This window comes from Mytilus galloprovincialis, unplaced genomic scaffold (assembly GCF_965363235.1).
Source record: "Mytilus galloprovincialis unplaced genomic scaffold, xbMytGall1.hap1.1 HAP1_SCAFFOLD_259, whole genome shotgun sequence".
Lineage (NCBI taxonomy): Eukaryota > Metazoa > Mollusca > Bivalvia > Mytilida > Mytilidae > Mytilus > Mytilus galloprovincialis.
In genome coordinates, this window is record NW_027468179.1 from 13,749 (window position 1) to 34,139 (window position 20,391).

Genomic DNA, 20,391 nt, shown 5'->3' on the forward strand with positions numbered 1-20,391 from the left:
TTTTACTTTTAAGCATGTATTTTGCTCCTTTTCAACAAAGTTAACCATCCTGGATTGCGTTCATGCATACTTCCATCTATATTGTACATGTATGTTTAGGATACAGTAGCGTAAAATATCTAACTAGTTAATCTTTTGTACTATATACAAATAAAAATAAGACAATTTGGTATGAATGCCTATGAAACAACTTTCAACCAGAGAGCAAATGACATGGAAAAGTATCAAGCAACTATAGGCCACCACAAGGCGTTCAACTATGAGCAAAACCAATACCGCATATCAATCTACTAGTATCAAAGGCCCCGAAATGACAAATGTTAACCAAACGAGAAAACTAAAGGCCTTTAATATCTATGTACAGAACAATAATAAAACAAAAACAAAAATAAACAAAAATATGGTACATGAAAATTTGAGGTAGGGCCAATATGCCGAGGATTTTTTTCACAGAAGGGCCAATTTCAAAAAGTGCTGACAGAATAAAATTTACTATAAAAACAAAAAATAAAAATGCTTTTTGATCAATATATCGATTTACATATATCATGATATGTGTGATCAATAGTTAATTTAACCCTCAAACAGGATGAAAGTCCAATATCCGGATTTTCGGGTGTTTTTATGTGGAAAAAACAGGGAATCCCCCAAGAAGGACATTTCAAACCAAAAAAAAGTTATGTTTTTTATGACTGTTGTTATTCATACTACTTTTTAATTCAAAAATGAAATTGGTTTAGTGTGTCCTTATTACATAAAAAACATCTTTTTAAAGAAAAAAATGTAACATCGATAAATTGTACCGATATAGCTTCTAAATAAGACTTTTAATGATAAGCATCGCCGTAGCTCAACCAGTAGAGCCCAGAACTACTAATAAATGTTGGTTTTGAAGAGAGGGTTCGAACCTCGCTCAGAACTTTTGCATTTTTTTGTGTTGTTATATTAAATTCTAAAGTTTCTATCATATTTTTTCGGATGTTTGCTTAATTCACAGAGTCATTCTGGTTCATTTTGACTACTCAGATAGTTTACTAGTATATAATTATACGTGTATCAAAGAAAAAATAATGTATCGATTATTATGTGCAATCCTATGACTGTCCATACTCTTGAATTACTTTCTATTCATGTATTTACATTTATTACATATATCCAAGGGACAACTGCCGTCAAACTGATGTAGGTGCCTGTACATAACCAATTCAATAACACGAGTATTAATTCTATAGAAATTAAGCCTACATGTTGCGGGTGTAATATACACATAACTTAAAATAAGGCCATTGTATACAAGTTTCGTAACAACAAAAAACAATTTTTCGAAACCTTTTTTGAACATGATATAATTATATGTAACAAATGCAGTCAACAACAATTTTCTCACCAAATCACAAACTGTATAGATACTAATACTGAAATTTTTACCACCGTCTCTACACGGGTACCTAACTCTTAAGAAAAATAAAACAACATAACAGAACAAATCAATTATACTACAAATCGTGATTGTAGGTAAAACATCAAGAAGCTGTTGCATCTGTATCACAACGAAGGGCCGATTTGTTATAATTTCAGAAAAGGCAATATAACATGTGGTAGTAACACAGGGTGATCTATGACCAACTGATATAAGATGTTCTCCGGTTAAAATATATACATGTATTTTCTTATCTGATCTTATAGACGATAAAACCTTAAAAGATCAGGACAAATACAGATATACATATTCAGAATGAGAAAATCACGATTTGAATTAGCTCGATATTATTTGGCTCCATGACAAGTTACATGGTATGGCACCTTGCATAAAGGATGTTAATAATAAAATAAAATCAATATTAAAAACTCAATAGTCATGGCCTTGTTTTTGTAGGAATACCTGTACAAGGTATGAAAATAGATGATGTGACGTATTTTCATATACTATAATTAGCATCTATCGGGCTATTTAAAACATGATTTACCTATCTTATCGAATGAAACAAATTGCCGGTAAATTGGCTATACCTCAAATTTATATATAAATCAAGTATATGTTCTGACAGGTGGATTATCTTGACGTATTTTAAAACGACGGAATATACTTTAGATCTCCACTTGAAAATAAGACTTTTCATGTGGAGACAAAATTTAACACCCTAACAACGACTCGACATGTCTACGTACTTATACATACCTCAGCGTCATAGCATAGATATAAAATCCAAATATGGTCATAGTTATCTGTAACAGGTGATCATATTTCTATACTCAAAACAATACTTTAACCATCTAAAATTAAGATATGGAAAAATCAATCATAAAGTACTTGCCGCCATCTTAAGTAATTTATCATGCTAATTAGCAGATAGTCTGTAAACTGATAACCACCCACTGTTCTGCCAAACAAATCAATTTATTCCGAGATAACTTCCCGTTCTCCTCCCACAGAACGAATTATTCCGAGGATATCAAAAGTTAGTTTACCAGCATTGACTGGTCGCAGAAAACATCATATTATATACACTCATCTAGAATTGGGGTTTGTTCCGATGGTGCAATGTCACAAATAAACTTTTTTCATATTACAAACTATTGACTCCGGGACCATATGATTTATCGATAGATCATCATGACTTACTCTGTGGTCGGATATTCTAGTACTCGTTCAATTTGGACCAGAGTACCAGGATATCCTACCACAAATATGCAACCTGTCGAAAAGATATAAATTCCCGAGTCAAAAGTCGGTATTAAATATGAAAATAATCTATAATTATTCATACACACCAAACTTTAGTCGAAATGTTGGCATTATGTTTACTTGAATCATGGAAGTATTATACTCAATATAATACTTCTATGCTTGAATGGACACATGATCTTGTATGTTGTGGTCGACAAAAATAATGGTTCTCGAATTTGAACTTATCACCAACTGTGTACTAAAATGAACAACACTGTTGGTGACACATGTGGGACATGATCTGCCTTCTCTTCCGAAGTATCTGTGATATAGATACAATGGATAAGCGTTGATTCTTGAAAAAGAAACCATGAGCCCGCAGGGCGAATGGTTTGTTTTTCATGAATCAACGCTTATCCATGGTATCTATCACTTAAACTATTGTGATAAATAATGTCTTATGAAAATTAACGCCTATTCTTAATTAGAAGGTATTGTAAGTGAGTTTAATTAACCATGATATTGTATCAAACGATCCATTACAATAAATTAAATATCACAATTAAATGGTTAAAAAATACAAATATATTATAACACAACACGTCTGCCCTTAAAGATCTTCATATCATCAGACATCCGAATGTTATCTGTTTTTACAAAATAAGACATATTCGAACTTATTTCTATTTGAATTGATCTTAATGGATATGGAGAATTTGTCAAAGGGATAACAACCCAACAAAAAACATTATATATAGCGCATATAATAAGTATGTTTCCGAAATTTCTAGCAATAAGCCTAATTCAAAACATATCACGATTTTCTAGCATAGGAATTTTCGAATTAAAATTTGTAAAATTATGTAGTAAAACAGATGAAATCATATAATATTAATTAATAAATCAAAAATGGACCAATATTATGCAATCCATTTTTGTTTTGTTTGAAACATTTGGAATAGCCAACCATTATCCGATAATAAACGACCAAAATCGCTTTTTTTACACAAAATATCCACAATAACATTCAAAACAAAGAACAAAAACTGGAAATCTAGACTATTGGAACAACAAAGAGAATTCAAGGATTCGACCCTAAACAGACAAGTCCTTAGCTTTAACTCTTTTATCTTAACTACGAAACCTCGTGGCTACCAACTCATACTATACGATTACCTATTATGTATATATAAAGGTACAAGCCCTGTGTGTCTGTTGTACCGATGTATATCATATATTCATTTATAATATAAAATAGACTTTTAAATCGTAACCAATTGGTAGCCCAGAGGTTTCGTCGATATGTTAATGTCAGTAACAAGTTACACAACTTATAGACGGGTTCGATTCCCAGTGAAGGCATATAGAAATTACAAAAATGAAAGGTAAGTTTTTAAAAATAATTCCATTAGTGAACAGAAATCAGGAAATTAGTCAATTCAAACTTAATGATATTAGGCACACAAGGAAACAATAGAATATAATCTGGTGAGTCCATTTCAGCGACGGATTTAGGAAGCGTTGATTCTAGAAAAAGAATCCACGGTAAATGAATAGGCTGACGTCATCACAATGGTTTAAGATATCACTCACGGTCTTTCGTTGGACTTAGTGTTGTTGAGTTATTTACGTTGCGTTTTGTATACTGTGTTCGTACATGCTTGGCTTTATAAATGTTTTGATATGAGCGTCACTGATAAGTCTTATGTAGACGAAACGCGCGTCTGGCGTACTAAATTATAATCCTGGTACCTTTGATAACTATTGTCAGTTTGTGATCGACTTATAAGTTTGAATATTCCTTTGAATCTACCGCCCCAACCACTCTAATAGGTGAGTTTTGGTTATAATGCATAAGTTTCTCTCCGATTGGAATTCTTGTCCCAATTTCGCTTTCGGGCATACCGGTTTCGGGCATGACATAACAGATGATATATAAGGAGAATTTCGATTTTATTGAATATCTTGGATTGTTTCTTGTTAACTTGTTTTAAACTTTAATCAACGAGCTTGGCATACTATACTATATGCACAAATTTTTAGTTGTCTTATTTCTCGTTTTAACATTCGATAAAGTTCATTCACCTGATTTGACCCCCCCCCCACCCAAAAAAAAAAGATACACACGTGAATCAGTGTGAAATCTATAGTTACTAAAATATATGTATCTTGTTCATCAATGATCAAACCATAGATGTAACACGTTTTTGTATACATAATACAAACAGTGTAAAAAAAGACAATATATACGTACTACATGTACTATAGATTAATGTATAGTTACCCCCCCCCCCCCCCCAAAAAAAAAAAAAAAAAGATACACACGTGAAACAGTGTGAAATCTATAGTTACTAAAATATATGTATCTTGTTCATCAATGATCAAACCATAGATGTAACACGTTTTTTGTATACATAATACAAACAGTGTAAAAAAAGACAATAAATACGTACTACATGTACTATAGATTAATGTATCATTCAGTTTTTGTCTGTTGATGAGACAGATGTTCTATCTCTAGGCAATAATTGTATTTGAATTGTGATATTTGTACATTATAAATCAAAGGTTGACATAAAGTTCAGAGGGGTTATTTGGGTAACATTTACAGGTTGATATACCTTTCTTACACATGAACGATAGAGAAAGTGTTGTTTACTACTTTCCAATATTTTTTTTTTATTCATCCCCCCGTATGTTATATAAAAAAATATTGTCACAATTTCATAAAATTAGCATGACAATTAAGGCATATATTTGAACCCAAAACAAGCCTTCGAAGGTTCTGATATAGATATAAAACTGTCGATACGAAGATCGACAAATACAATTTAGAAAATTGTGCGGTAACATGGCATCCATGTATGCCTTGGTGCTACCTATCTTGTTATCAGGGATACAGTGTTCTAAGTTTTGCACTATATGTGACAAAGACAACTCGCTATACCCCCTATCACTGCAAAATCTAGATGGGAAAAATGTGACTTTAGGACAGTTAGTGGATGGCAAAGTAACTCTGCTACTGAATGTAGCTACTTTTTGAGGTATGTTTCATCATAAAAATCCTCATTGGCAGACAGGGTTGTCTCTGAGCATGTGAAAAATTGAAGAGATAATCCGTGTATTTTTTAATAATGTTTTTTTTTTTTTATAATTAATAGTTGTATATTAACTTTTTTCTATAATTTAGTATATTGACTTTTTTTTTATAATTTAGTATATTAACAGAATATTGTTACACAACTAATAATTTTTTGTACAAAATCATGTTACAGCATGGGAAGAAACTGTGTTTGTTGCTAGCTAGATATATTTAATACAGAACTGTTTATTTGTCATTTTATGTGTCGGAATTTAATTATTCATATAAAAAAGAATTCATATCAGTTTTACTCGGTTAGCACTAGTTAGTTTCGCGTGTTATTGGCCATGTTGAAATTAGCAAAACTAATGCGTTATAAAATTCTTTCATGTTTGGCTAAAAGTTTATATAGCCTTCATAGTAGGATTGGAGGAACACGGGAACATCAATATTGTGTAATGTATTTATTATGGACGTTTTTTCATATCCATACCAAACATAGACACAGAAGTAATTGTAATGATTTTCAAAGTATTGGAATTTTCTACTTTGTACTAAATTTTGATACCTTTTTGCAATATGTTTTGACAAATAAATGCTAACTGTTGTCTTATATACGCCAAAGAAAAACTAAATGTTAACTATTAAAAATCAAATCTATGGACTACATACACTATAATAACATACATAAGACACACATATTACTAAACTTAATTTGTAAAAAAGCCCGGAAAAGAGTATGATTCAGCTTTTTCTAAATCAATTTTCATTCATTTTCTAACTTTGAAGTGGTTCCCTAGCTATGATATGCTACAGTATATTATATATATTATAGGACTTATCATCACTGACTTAAATTAGAGATAAACCCCTTTAGCATGTATCAACATGTAATAAGCATCTTAAATGCAAAATATTTCAATGACCGAACATACACCGTGATGCATGACATATAAGTGAATCACAAGTAAGATGTTTAAGTAGATTTATTATATGCTTAGGGTGCATGTGTCACGAAAGGGATACTCCGAACTTACGAAATGAGAAACAATTTAAAAGAGAAATTCAACATATCGTCGACAACTCACTGAAAAAGTGTTAATGGAAAACAATTGCCATATTCCTGACTTGACATAGGCATTTTCTGATTAATATGCTTCTGAATTGGGACATACAAACACATGAATAACATTGCTTAGTTAACCATGAGTAAAAGCGTTCGACCCTCCTCTTACATAGGAGGATGGTTAAGCAGCACAACAGGATCATAAACTAAAAACCAGTAGTTAAAGGTTTGAATCGTCAATCTTCACTACGTGCATAAAATCCACAAATAAATGAATACAATGAAATAATCAACAACAGAATGTACCGATGAAAAAGCAGTTATTGAAAGCTAGCTCATAGCCATTTCTACCGAATACATAACGATTTCCCCCGATCGTAAACTTGTCTTGTATTGTGTACCTCATATTTAAACACTACTTATAGGTTTTCCCTCTATCACACAAGTTAAATTTAAGAAATCAAACAAATTTCATATAAACAGAAACTAGTCGTCCTCAATATTTTTATACGACCGCAAAAATTGAAATTTTTTGTTCGTATATTGGTATGACGTTGTCGTCGTCGTCGTCCGAAGACATTTAGTTTTCGCACTTAAACTTTAGTATAAGTAAATAGAAATCTATGAAATTTAAACACAAGGTTTATGACCATAAAAGGAAGGTTGAGATTGATTTGGGGAGTTTTTGTCCCAACATATTTGGAATGAGGGGTCAAAAAAAGGTCCCAAATAAGCATTTTTTTTGGTTTTTGCACAATAACGTCAGTATAAGTAAATAGAAATCTATAAAATTTTAACACAAGGTTTATGACCACAAAAGGAAGGTTGGGATTGATTTTTGGGAGTTTTGGTCCCAACAGTTAAGGAATGAGGGGCCAAAAGGGTCCAAAATTAAACTTTGTTTGATTTCATCAAAAAATGAATTACTGGGGTTCTTTGATATGCCAAATCTAACCGTGTATTTAGATTCTTAATATTTGGTCCTGTTCTCAAATTGGTCTTCATTAAGGTCCAAAGGGTCCAAAATTAAACTTAGTTTGATTTTAACAAAAATTGAATTCTTGGTGTTCTTTGATATGCTGAATCTAAACATGTACTTAGATGTTTGATTATGGGCCCAGTTTTCAAGTTGGTCCAAATGGGGTCCAAAATTAAACTTTGTTTGATTTCAACAAAAATGAATATATGCGGTTCTTCAATATGCTGAATCTAACCATGTATTTAGATTTTTAATATTTGGGCCCGGTTATCAAATTGGTCCACATTGAGGTCTAAAGGGTCTAAAATTGAACATTATTGGATTTCATCAAAAATTGAATTCTTGCGGTTCTATGATATGCTGAATCTAACCATGTATTTAGATTTTGGATATTGGACCATAATAGGTAAATGTCCAATTTAAAATTTTTAAAGTTTTTAAGTTTAAGTTCTTAGACCACATTCATTCTGTGTCAGAAACCTATGTTGTGGCAACTATTTAATCACAATCCAAATTCAAATCTGTATCAAGCTTAAATGTTGTGTCCATACTTGCCCCAACTGTTCAGGGTTCGACCTTTGCGGTCATATAAAGCTGCGCCTTGCGGAGCATCTGGTTCCAATTATAGTCAAATGAAATTTAATTATAAAACATTGTGCAACTGAAAAAGGGAAAGTGACAAATATTAGAATATCTCAAGCAATTTTAAATTTCATTATAAATCATAGTGATTAAAAGCAGAGGTGAAATTTAACATGTTATTTGTTTTTTGTAGCTTTTACATACCAATATAAACAGTTAAATGCACTTATTAAAAATGTTACTATGATGGATACCAGCTACAACTTGTCAGTGATTGGTATCCCGTGTAACCAGTTCGCCCACCAGGAACCAGCAGACAATGCTACGGAACTCTACAATGGGTTACAATACGTCAGACCAGGAAGTGGATACATTCCAAAGTTCAAACTCATGAAGAAAATAGATGTCAATGGAGTAAACGAAACCTTATTTTATAAAAATTTAAAGGTAATCATTGAATTTTATTTTCGACATTTTTATTTCCAACATTTAAACTCAAAACAGACATGTTCATGTTAACACATTCATGGCTCTCAGGTGACAATCCGTCGATACCTGCACAAGATCATGTGACTGTTTATAACGTCTTTAAACTAAATTCATTGGATGTTAGATGTATAAGAAATATTTCTGGCTGTTCACAAATGAACATTTACCAACTCTCATGTGCCTAGGAAATAACATTATTAAAGGTTTAGAAATAAGATCCAGATGTAAACAAAATATATGAAATAATATAATATTTTATTGTTATAAGATTTAATATAATAGTTATATAAGACACATGTTGTGTTTGGCTCTGATTCTGTCCATAACGTTATAGTATTGTATTAGTTTTCTGTTTTGCTTTTTCCAATCATATTGTGTTGTAAAATGATGCCCTTTATGGGTTCTTGATTAGATTAATAAAATTCTGATCTGATCTTATCTTATCTTATACCGAGTGATAATTTAGTCTTAGATGCATGTTTTTTTTTTATTATTATTTGTTTTGGCTTTAAAATAGCTGTCACTAACTGCGCGAACTCTCATATCAGTACTTATTATCTTTTTGTTGTTGTGATGTACAAGTACCTGGCCACGTCTTTTTTGTGTTTCTGTAAGATGTACATGTATTTATTTTTGTATCCATCTGGTGAGTTAAGCTTTTTTCAACTGATTTTTATAGTTTGCTCTTTTGTTATACGGTAACACCACTGTCCCATGATAGGGGGAGGGTTGGGAGACTGCTAACATGTTTTAACCCGCTACATATTGCATGTGCATGTAACAAGTCGGTAACATGTAACTGAGAGGTGGTTGTTTGTTACTCTTTATAATATGCGTCGTTTGTTAATGGTTCTTACAGTTATTGTATTGTTCTTTCGCACCACTGTCCTATGATTAGGATGAGGGTTGGGCGCCAATTAACTAACATGTTTAACCCCGCCACATCTTGTATGTGCTTGTCCCAGGTCACACATTTGTAAAACAATTCAAATTTGTTTTACATTTGTAATTTCGGAGCCCTTTATTGCTGAGTATGCTATATGGGCTTTGTTCATTGTTGAAGTCCGTACGGTGACTTATAGTTGTTAATTTCTGTGTCATTTGGTCTCTTGTGAAGAGTTATATCATTGGCAATCTTTCACATCTTCTTTTTTATATGTAACCTGTGATTTTGCTTCAATGTATTTCTTTTTCACAAACTTTGTTGCATTAACCTTTATTCTATGCATTGCAATATTTTAATTCCAAATTCTACATTTATCAACTATTGTTATATTTACATTACTATAGGAATCATGTCCACTACCGGAGGCAGCCATTTTCCATCCAAAGGAGAGCTTTTGGGATCCTATTTATCCAAGGGATATATCATGGAACTTCGAAAAATTTATTTTTGATCGAAAGGGTCGACCTCTTCTAAGATGTCTACCAAAAGTTGAACCGGCTGATATTCAGGGTATATTAGAATTTGTTGGTAAAAGCAATTTAAATGTTTCGCATAACCAGCTTATAACTACTCTGAGGAATAACTTCTTGCCAGGTATTGAATCGAAATATACAACCACTATTAGTTAAATGAAATATGTTTTCAAGTCATATTCATGTGTCGTTTACGTTTGACAAATTTGTTCCAGACCCCAAGAGGAGAGCAAATTTTGATGTTTTGTTTAAAAGAAATGGTTTGTGCATTGCCTTTTCTTTTAAAGCGAAACCATAAGCGGTACATAATATACACATACACAAATAAAAATGTTGGCTTTATAGAAAATGTTGTTTTAAGTAAGAATAGACAATGTCGCCTTTAACAAAGGCGGGAGATATTAAGGGAACATTCAGACTTAGAAGTTGAAAAAAATGATAACGTAACAGCAAAAAAAAAAAAAAAAAACGAAAAAAAACCCGAACACAGCCCAAAAAACTCTTATCTGAAAAAAATATGATCGAACAACATAAACATCTACCAAGAATGAAATTGGTCTTACATGTAGGTATAGGCCTGTTTTCTGCTCTTTGGTGGCTTGTTTTAATGGTAAAAAACAGTATTTTTTTGTTTGTTATACTTCTTACAACTTTACTTTATACGGATACAATCACTCAGTCTGTCTAAAGAAAGACCAATATTTTAAGTTTAATTTTGATGTTTTGTTTGTGTGCTCAGTATTTGGTTTTGTCTAGCTTGAATAAGGACTTGTTGGCAATCATACCACAGCTCCTTATTTTTATACTGTACAGTTCGTTTGTACATGCACTGACTTTTATTTAAGAGGAAGGAGTTTGATTTATTGCTTCTATACCAAGTCAGTAAATCGTGATCAGATCCGTTTATGCTTTCATCCCAGCGATCTAAACATTTTAAACAAAAAGAGAACTGTCGAATTAGTCACGACAATTGTGTTGTTCATTAATATGGACTAACCACAGGTTGCATTACTGCAGTTGTTCTGGGAGTGTAAAACCTATTGCAGACTGGTATGTCTTTGTGCGTGTCTTACAAACTTCCAGATAAAGAAACCGCCAACCAACTTCAGATGTACTGCTTTATGAACTATCAAATTAAATAGCAGTGTGAAAAATACTGAATTTCATTTCTGAAACGATATATTGCGACATTCATGGTTAGTGTCGTACAAAAATCAAGCCAAAAATCTGGCAGCATTTTTTTCTAAACTTAAACCATTGTTATGACGTCAGCCTATTCATTTACCGTGGATTCTTTTTTCTAGAATCAACGCTTCCTAAATCCGTCGCTGAAATGGACTCACCAGATTATATTCTATTGTTTCCTTGTGTGCCTAATATCATTAAGTTTGAATTGACTAATTTCCTGATTTCTGTTCACTAATGGAATTATTTTTAAAAACTTACCTTTCATTTTTGTAATTTCTATTATATGCCTTCACTGGGAATCGAACCCGTCTATAAGTTGTGTAACTTGTTACTGACATTAACATATCGACGAAACCTCTGGGCTACCAATCGGTTACGATTTAAAAGTCTATTTTATATTATAAATGAATATTTGATATACATCGGTACAACAGACACACAGGGCTTGTACCTTTATATATACATAATAGACCTTTTCAACATCTCTCGACACCTACAGTTGAGAACGACTACGACAGGTAAAATGTGAAGGGTCGTCTCAAAAATAAAAAAATAAATGAGATCCTTATTGATTTTATTGCTTTCAATCATTGACAATGATAAAACTTTTATACAGAGTCCAAATGACATGTTTTTTTTTAATTTGTTATAAAGAAAATGATCGACTTTAAGTCACATTTCATCTTTTAGACATTTAGCTTCTAGCTGTCCTGGTTGAATTTGGAAAACGAAAAGAACAAATCATGTTTTATTGTAGTTGATATTTTAAAATTAAACAATGATTATGTTGGTTTACAAGGGCGGCACATGTCTGTTAGTTTTGGCCTTGGATGCCTCCATAATGTACTCAATACTTTGTATCATTAAAAATTTCAATTCACCAATCACTGCTTAAATGTTGTAGCATTGAAACGAGGGGTCAATTATGTATTTTTTCAAAATTCATCTAGGAAAAACTTTACCTCGAACAAGATATCTTGAAGCGGAGAAGACCGTCGTTGATAATAATAATAAAAAAAACGTGATCTTTTCCTTCGACCTAAAAAATCAATATGTAATTATGTAAAAATTGAAAATGTACATCGACTGAGGTGAAGATCGGTGGAAAAACACAAAGTTGGTCGTGTTCACAAGTGTGTTACGGACGGACCAGTATTCTTTTTCATTTTTATACGCCCGTCAAAATTTTGACGGGACGTATTATGGTATACAAATGTCCGGTGTCCGTCCGTCTGTCTGTCCGGCGTAAACATGTCGCACCGTAACTTGAGAACGACTTATCCAAATTTCATGAAACTTAATATAGTTGTTTCTTATGATGGTCAAATGATCTGTATACTTTTTGGTGAAAATAGTGAAGAGAAAATGGGTTAGGATTCTAAATGATTGGAATATTTGTTTAATCAATTCAACATGAAATGTCGTGCAAATACATACGAAATAAGAATATTATATGACAGAGACATATGTATGGTAGACGTTTCCCCTTTCGGGGATATCCAGAAATCGAGAAAGGGAAATCAAGAAATTGAGAAATCGGTAAATCGAGAAATAGAGAAAGCAAAAACGCAAAATCGAGGATTCATTTCGCGTTTTAGCGTTTTCGTGTTTCCTCTTTCGTGTTTTGGCGTTTTTGCTTTCTTGATTTTTCGATTTCCCGATTTCCCGATTTTCTCAATTTCTCGATTTCTCGAATTCCCAATTTCGCGTTTGCAAAATGAACGGAGAATTCACGAAAACGCGAAAAGGCGAAATAAATGGCCGCATCCGGCCACCATACATATATTTATTTGTTGATATATATTCTTAAACTATATAGTCAAAACAGTATAAAACCGCCAATCCAATATGTTACGTGATGATAAACATGATGATTTTTGTCTTTGAGACGACCCATCCATTTTACCTGTAAACTGTAGGTGTCATTAGTCGGTGTCGAGAGATGTTGAAAAGGTTTAATAGAGCTTTCTTACAAATTGACGAAAGGTACGTATGCTTAACGAATCATACGTAAGACTCGTTTAAGGGATCCTTTCTTTTGACATATTTAAATAATTATAGTCGTGGAACTTCGGACAATTATCCTACATGCAACGACACTTATTAAATTGGATTTTTCTTGGGATATATTTAGGATTTCGGGACGTACGATAGGTTAAAATATGATACCACCAGGTCGTAGGAGATAATACTTCAAAATATCCTAAATATAGAGTAGTCAGACGAAAACATTTTCCCTAATAGACTAAAAACCGGCCCTCTTTAATAATACAATGTTGCACTGTTTAACCTAAAAAAAAAGTCAAAGCAAATACATTGTCTTCTTCCCTTACAGAAAAATGAGAAAAATCAAAGCGCAAATACTTCCTTGATTCAAAATTTACAACGCTCAAAATAATAAAATGAAAATGAAGAAAACAAGATGATCTTCAAACTATGCCATATGCTGGTGCTCGTTTAATAACTTTTGAATCATCGCCTCTCCCCTGGTAATATTCATTGCTCCCCCCTTAATGTGTATATATGATACACCGGAGCAATTGAAGGGTTGTTTTAGTGTATAATTACGTTTTGCCTATTGTCCTGAACCTTCATGAAATATTAGCCACTGGACGATAAGTGACAACTTTGCGTCTATCTTCCAAACATGTGTACTGTTAATCGTCATCATCAAATCCACAACATTGTAGATTTATTTTCTTGATATACAAAATCTGTTTTTCTAGATTTATTTAACATTTCTTTTTAAAAACATTGTAGCATATTTTTTTTAGCAAATCTCGATATTCCATTTTGACAATTTGCTGAAAGTTTACTATAAAAAATAAAAATAAATGTGAATCATGTCGTTAAATTTAGACTAACGTACTTCAATAATGCCATTGAAATGTTAATCGTGAAAATCGTGCTTAAATAAATCCCGCGGAAATGTGTGTACTCGGGGTTTACGTCAGTAACGTATCGGACGTAAGTGTATTTGACACTATTTTTCTCTGTTTGATTATATAAAAATCGTGTATTATTTACGATATCATTATTTTTGAAAAATAAACTTGATTTAGAAAAGAATGCTGTTTTACTGGATAAAACAAAGACCCTTTTAACTGTTATTGTGGAAATGAAATACGTGCTCCCTTTACGTTCGTTCGTACCTTTCGTCAATTTGTAAGAAAGCTCTTATATAAGGTAATCGTATAGTATGAGTTGGTAGCCACGAGGTTTCGTAGTTAAGATAAAAGAGTTAAAGCTAAGGACTTGTCTGTTTAGGGTCGAATCCTTGAATTCTCTTTGTTGTTCCAATAGTCTAGATTTCCAGTTTTTGTTCTTTGTTTTGAATGTTATTGTCGATATTTTGTGTAAAAAAAGCGATTTTGGTCGTTTATTATCGGATAATGGTTGGCTATTCCAAATGTTTCAAACAAAACAAAAATGGATTGCATAATATTGGTCCATTTTTGATTTATTAATTAATATTATATTATTTCATCTGTTTTACTACATAATTTTACAAATTTTAATTCGAAAATTCCTGTGCTAGAAAATCGTGATATGTTTTGAATTAGGCTTATTGCTAGAAATTTCGGAAACATACTTATTATATGCGCTATATATAATGTTTTTTGTTGGGTTGTTATCCCTTTGACAAATTCTCCATATCCATTAAGATCAATTCAAATAGAAATAAGTTCGAATATGTCTTATTTTGTAAAAACAGATAACATTCGGATGTCTGATGATATGAAGATCTTTAAGGGCAGACGTGTTGTGTTATAATATATTTGTATTTTTTTAACCATTTAATTGTGATATTTAATTTATTGTAATGGATCGTTTGATACAATATCATGGTTAATTAAACTCACTTACAATACCTTCTAATTAAGAATAGGCGTTAATTTTCATAAGACATTATCACAATAGTTTAAGTGATAGATACAATGGATAAGCGTTGATTCATGAAAAACAAACCATTCGCCCTGCGGGCTCATGGTTTCTTTTTCAAGAATCAACGCTTATCCATTGTATCTATATCACTGAAAAGACAAAACACAGTATACAAAACACAACAAATCAAACTAAAAATTTGCAAATGATTAAACAAAATTATATGTTAAACTTATCATCCACTGAAACTATGATAATTATTATACCTCAAAACCATAATTTTTTGCTATATCATGTTGTAAAAAACTTTTTAACGTTTGTAAAACATAGTATAACTATTATCTCAGCAACGACCAATTTAACCATCAAATAAAAAAAAAAAAAAAAAATGAAAATAAAGTGAAAAGTCACAGTAGACATACATACATATTGTTTAATGGAGTGTCATGTCAAAATAAACAAATCATACACACAAATGAAAATATAAGGATAATCATAATGCAACCAACAATAAAAATATGAAAATTGTGATTTAATAAATGAATCAGAAATATAAAACTGTGTACCAATTGCTAACGTTGCTGGAAATTCTTATACATGTATATATATATATATATATATATACATATATTATGTATTTTGAAGTTATATTTACATAAAGTAATAGACATCATTTGTTTTAAAACAAATATTTACATTTCATACAATTTTCACATAAAAGCATAAAAATGTATGTACATTTCTCTGAACTGATATATCTCTGTATTGGAGATAAACAAGTGTCTATGCAAAAGATCAAACTTAAAATATGTTGTACATGTTCTAGTTTGCATTAGGCTATGTTTTTTTCACAACATTCTTGATAAATGTTGACATCTTCCATAAAATTTCCAAATTGCAAGCAATATAACAGCCACAACAAGAAGTAAAAGTACTGCCCATAACAAAATGTTTGAAGTTGTAAGTTGAGGAACTTCTGAATTTTGCATTCCTTCTGAACTCGATATTCCTCCTGAAACATGAATAAATTGCAATTAAGAATTGAATGCTTCTTTTTGTAACTTCATTGGGGTGTAAAATCGTTGATAGAAGTATATTTTTATGAAGCACGGAAGCGCTTCATTCTAAAAATGTGCGCACGGTCAACGCTTTTACAACCGTATGAAGTTACAAAAAGAAGCATTTAATACTTATAATTACATTTTTTTAAACTATGATCATGAAAACACGAATTTTATTATTGTTTTATTTAATTAACCTGTGCACTTTATTGTGGGACAACGTGTTATCATGAGTGAAACGTTTTATTGAGTAATGCATTTGCTTAAGGAATAACACGTGATGTGCAGTTAGCCAATCAGAATAAAGTATTATAATGAAACATACATCTAATGTAATTATTATTATATAACAACAAATCTAGACAAAAATAAAATATAATTCAAATAAACATCGCTGTCAATGTATAGAATTTAATGCGACTATCACTAAAGTGAGAAGTTTATCTAGCTATAAAACCAGGTTAAATCCACCATTTCTTACATATTAATTTCATTTACCAAGTCAATAATATGAAAGTTCCTGTTTTTTGTTTAATGTGTTGGAGCTTTTGAATTTGCTTACGGATTTTTCGTTTTGAATTTTCATCGGAGTTCGGTATTTTTCTTGTTTTACTTTTTATAGAGTGATTTTAAAAGTGACCAGTTGTTGATAAAAGAAATGATTGTGTACCTTTATATTTGATTTATGCAAGATTCAAATAATGGCCACTCTCCTCCCTCCTCAGTTTATCAATCGCCCTTGATAATTCAATAATGCAAAAATCAAATACCCTGTATACAGAAGTGCTTTTCTGTCAATTGTATATGTCCGTTCAATAAGGATATTGATTAGAAATTGATATAAATTATATATATACCGCTGTTTAAAAGTCATAAATCGATTAAGAGTATACAAATTCGGGTTACAAACTAAAACTGAGGGAAATACATCAACTATAAGAAAAAACCCCGAAATAACAGAACCCAGAAGTGCAACAAAAACAAACAACAATGCAACATTCATAGAAACGAACTATTAAATAATAACTGCCTTATTTCTGACTTGGCACAGGACAATTTAAGAAAAATGGTGGGTTGAACCTGGTTTTGTAGCTAGCTAAACCTCTACACTTTAATGCAATGTTAAATCATTACATCTATGGTTAAATATCCCGCTTAAATGTTAACATTACATGACGGGATCATAGTACAAATAAATGCAAAACACCAAAGACAGAGAAATACACAAATAAATAATATAATGTTGCTTCACTTACCAATGATAAAAGAATTGACTTTGAAGTTTATAACCATATTTTTAGAGAGGGTAGTCGACACAAATGTCCCTTACGTGTTTAGATAAATAAAGGGTCATCGCCTGAACTCCAAAGACTATCACTCAGTATCGATAAAAGACATTCGTTATTTTATCTCTAATCCTTTATAAGTATTTCACCATTGCTTTGCATATGCATCATCAACCTTTCTGTTAAGACCAAGCATTTTATAATGCTTTCAGAATCATCATCATACAGCTTAAAACACTTTCATAACACAAATGTATATAAAAAATCAAATATTTCTTTGAAACATTATATATCTGCATTTTACTAATCTCAATAATTCTCTTAGGCTCATTTTATTTTTCTTTAATTTATCTTTATATTTTTCGTATTGTTTTAATTGTTACCGTGAGTACGATGAATGATAAATTGATTCCAAAAAAAAATACCATTTAAAATAATTATATGTGACTATAATATTCCATTTTAATTTGTTGGAACAATTTTAGAATCTCCGTGTTTGTTCGCATTTTTCCTGGACTTACACAATTATTATTGCTGTTCAAAAGGACTTAAAATATCCGACAGATGAAGATGCACGATATTAATCAGTCACGAATGACGCTTATCTCTATAGCAACTGTAAGGCGTTAATACATATTCATTAGATCAATTAACTACATGTTACGCAGGTGGCCATAGAAATAAACAGACGTATTCTGAAAAGTCAGTATGCATTTCTGATATTCCGAAGAAACATATCAAGGTAATAAACAAAAACTGAGAAAAATCAGTCGACCTACAAAAAAGGAGCGAGATTGGATGCTGAGACAGGGTAAGCGTCTCCTGCCATGTATGCTTCACCCGCTATGCGAATTTACACTCACTATATTTGTTGCCTTCGAGAATGAGATACAATCGGTAAAATTACAGATCAGACATCCTAGTTAGTGTCCAAAGATCTAGGACCGCAAAAATCGTGTCGCTAGCAAGTTGGGACACCGACTCATCGTATCGATCAACCATTACGTTTTGATGACTGTAAAACTATCCTATATTTCTACTTCACTGGAGTTAATTATTGATAAACACTCTTAAAAATCTGGGCCATTAAGCGACAAAACATCATTTATATATCTAAAATGAAATTAAAGAATTTTGCAAGAGAATGATGTGGTATATATCATGGAGTGCAACGAAGAACAATTACTGCAACATTTAAGCAATGCATTTTTACCTAAGGTAGAAATAGACATTTTGGAAAAAATATCTTCATAAGTTTACAATCCCCGTTTCCTGGCTTTCTTACAAATAACGCCTATTGTTGGTTTCATATATGTGCATAAGATTTTAATCAGTATCTTCTACACATTTTATTTCTAGTTGTTTAAATGGTAAGATATAATTTCTCTTAGGTGTATTTATGGCAACAATCTAAATATATTTGCTAAAAAGATTGCAAAAAAGGGGTTTGAGGACGTCACAGATTGGCCCAAATTTTGTGAAAGAGTAGAAATTCAATCTCTTGGATTGTTAACTTTTCTGAAACTGTTTAAAGAGAACTAATAAGAATAAAATATCTTTCGTCTCCCTTTTTCGTACAATTGTGTAAAACAGTTCGTGTGAAAATATTGTTTGTAATTATTACAATAAATTCTCGGCATATGAACTTGAGGGATAGGAAAATTCGGACACTAAAACAGAAAATAGCCCATAAAACGTACAAAATAAAAAAAATCTTGATAATCATTTCAACCCACTTTTAGGCTTTATTAGTCATCAGCTGTCTAAAGTTATTTAATTACACAATGAAACTGGGGTTAAATTGCTTACTAAGTACATACTACGATTACTTTGTGAAAGTTTTTCTGTATAGTTTTGAAAGATGTGGCTTTGTGTAGTATTGGATGAAACACTATTGAAAGCTGGCAAATTATAACAGAAAATTTTGTCTCGCGAGTATATTTACCAATGAAAACAAAATCAATGAGAATGATAGACAAAACAAAAAGAAATTTAGTCATTTGCAGGTCAGATATCTTAGGTGTCACATGTCATAACAAGCTCCTCATTTAGATGGTAAACCACTGTTTTTTCAACAACAGCTAGAGTAAAGTGATATACTTTTTATAATTACCTTTCATCATGTTCATAGCAGAAACTGACAATCCACAACTCGGATAATCACCATTCATTGCTTCTGGAAAAGACACACAATAGTACACCTTTATAATTGTTTAACTTGTGATCTAGCAAGCAACAGGTTCGAGACCACATGTATCGTCATTTGATCTTCGTTGTATATAGTCCCTAGTGTGGACAGTGTGTTACTTGGGAGTTTTTTTTATACCCCTTCTAAATTTATTTCTCCATGTTTTATGCCTCAAATAGCATGTAGGGAGGTGAAATTACACTGTAAAAAAAAGTCATACATTTTAATGTAAAGAAGCGATTGAAAAGGGTTAATAATTAGCACTTTGGAAGCTGTCAAAAGATTTCAAAACCCCCTTAACATAAAATTTTGAGATAGTGTCGATGAAGTTTTCTATAATTTTAATATAACTTGATTTGTGAATATTTTGCTGTTTAGGTCACCGCAATTCTTAACTTCAACATTTAACTACTACACGTCTTTTAGTAGTGTGGGTCCCCAATGCTCTTCAACTTTGTACTGGTTTGGCTTTATAACTATTTAGATCTGAGCGTCACT

At 31.6% G+C, this 20,391-nt stretch overlaps 1 protein-coding gene and 1 long non-coding RNA gene across 2 annotated transcripts; one reads left to right on the forward strand and one right to left on the reverse strand.

Moving 5' to 3' along the window:
- The first annotated feature begins 5,574 nt into the window (after positions 1 to 5,574).
- LOC143061265 (glutathione peroxidase 6-like) lies at positions 5,575 to 11,737 on the forward strand. Its single transcript, XM_076233707.1, has 3 exons — positions 5,575 to 5,712; positions 8,571 to 8,824; positions 10,157 to 11,737. Exons 2-3 carry the CDS (start codon positions 8,621 to 8,623, stop codon positions 10,439 to 10,441), a joined length of 489 nt encoding a protein of 162 aa, XP_076089822.1. The 5' UTR covers positions 5,575 to 5,712; positions 8,571 to 8,620; the 3' UTR covers positions 10,442 to 11,737.
- A 3,532-nt stretch (positions 11,738 to 15,269) lies between these two features.
- On the reverse strand, positions 15,270 to 20,109 carry LOC143061266 (uncharacterized). Its single transcript, XR_012974384.1, has 2 exons — positions 19,819 to 20,109; positions 15,270 to 16,370 (listed from the first exon to the last, which is right to left on the reverse strand). It is a non-coding gene; the product is annotated as an uncharacterized LOC143061266 (long non-coding RNA).
- Between the last annotated feature and the right edge of the window lie 282 nt (positions 20,110 to 20,391).

Bases quoted from the DNA above. Each gene is read 5' to 3' on its own strand.
- LOC143061265 (XM_076233707.1), top strand. From the start codon at position 8,621: ATGATGGATACCAGCTACAACTTGTCAGTGATTGGTATCCCGTGTAAC. The intron at 8,825-10,156 runs GTAATCATTGAA...ACATTACTATAG, and splicing joins TATTTTATAAAAATTTAAAG to GAATCATGTCCACTACCGGA.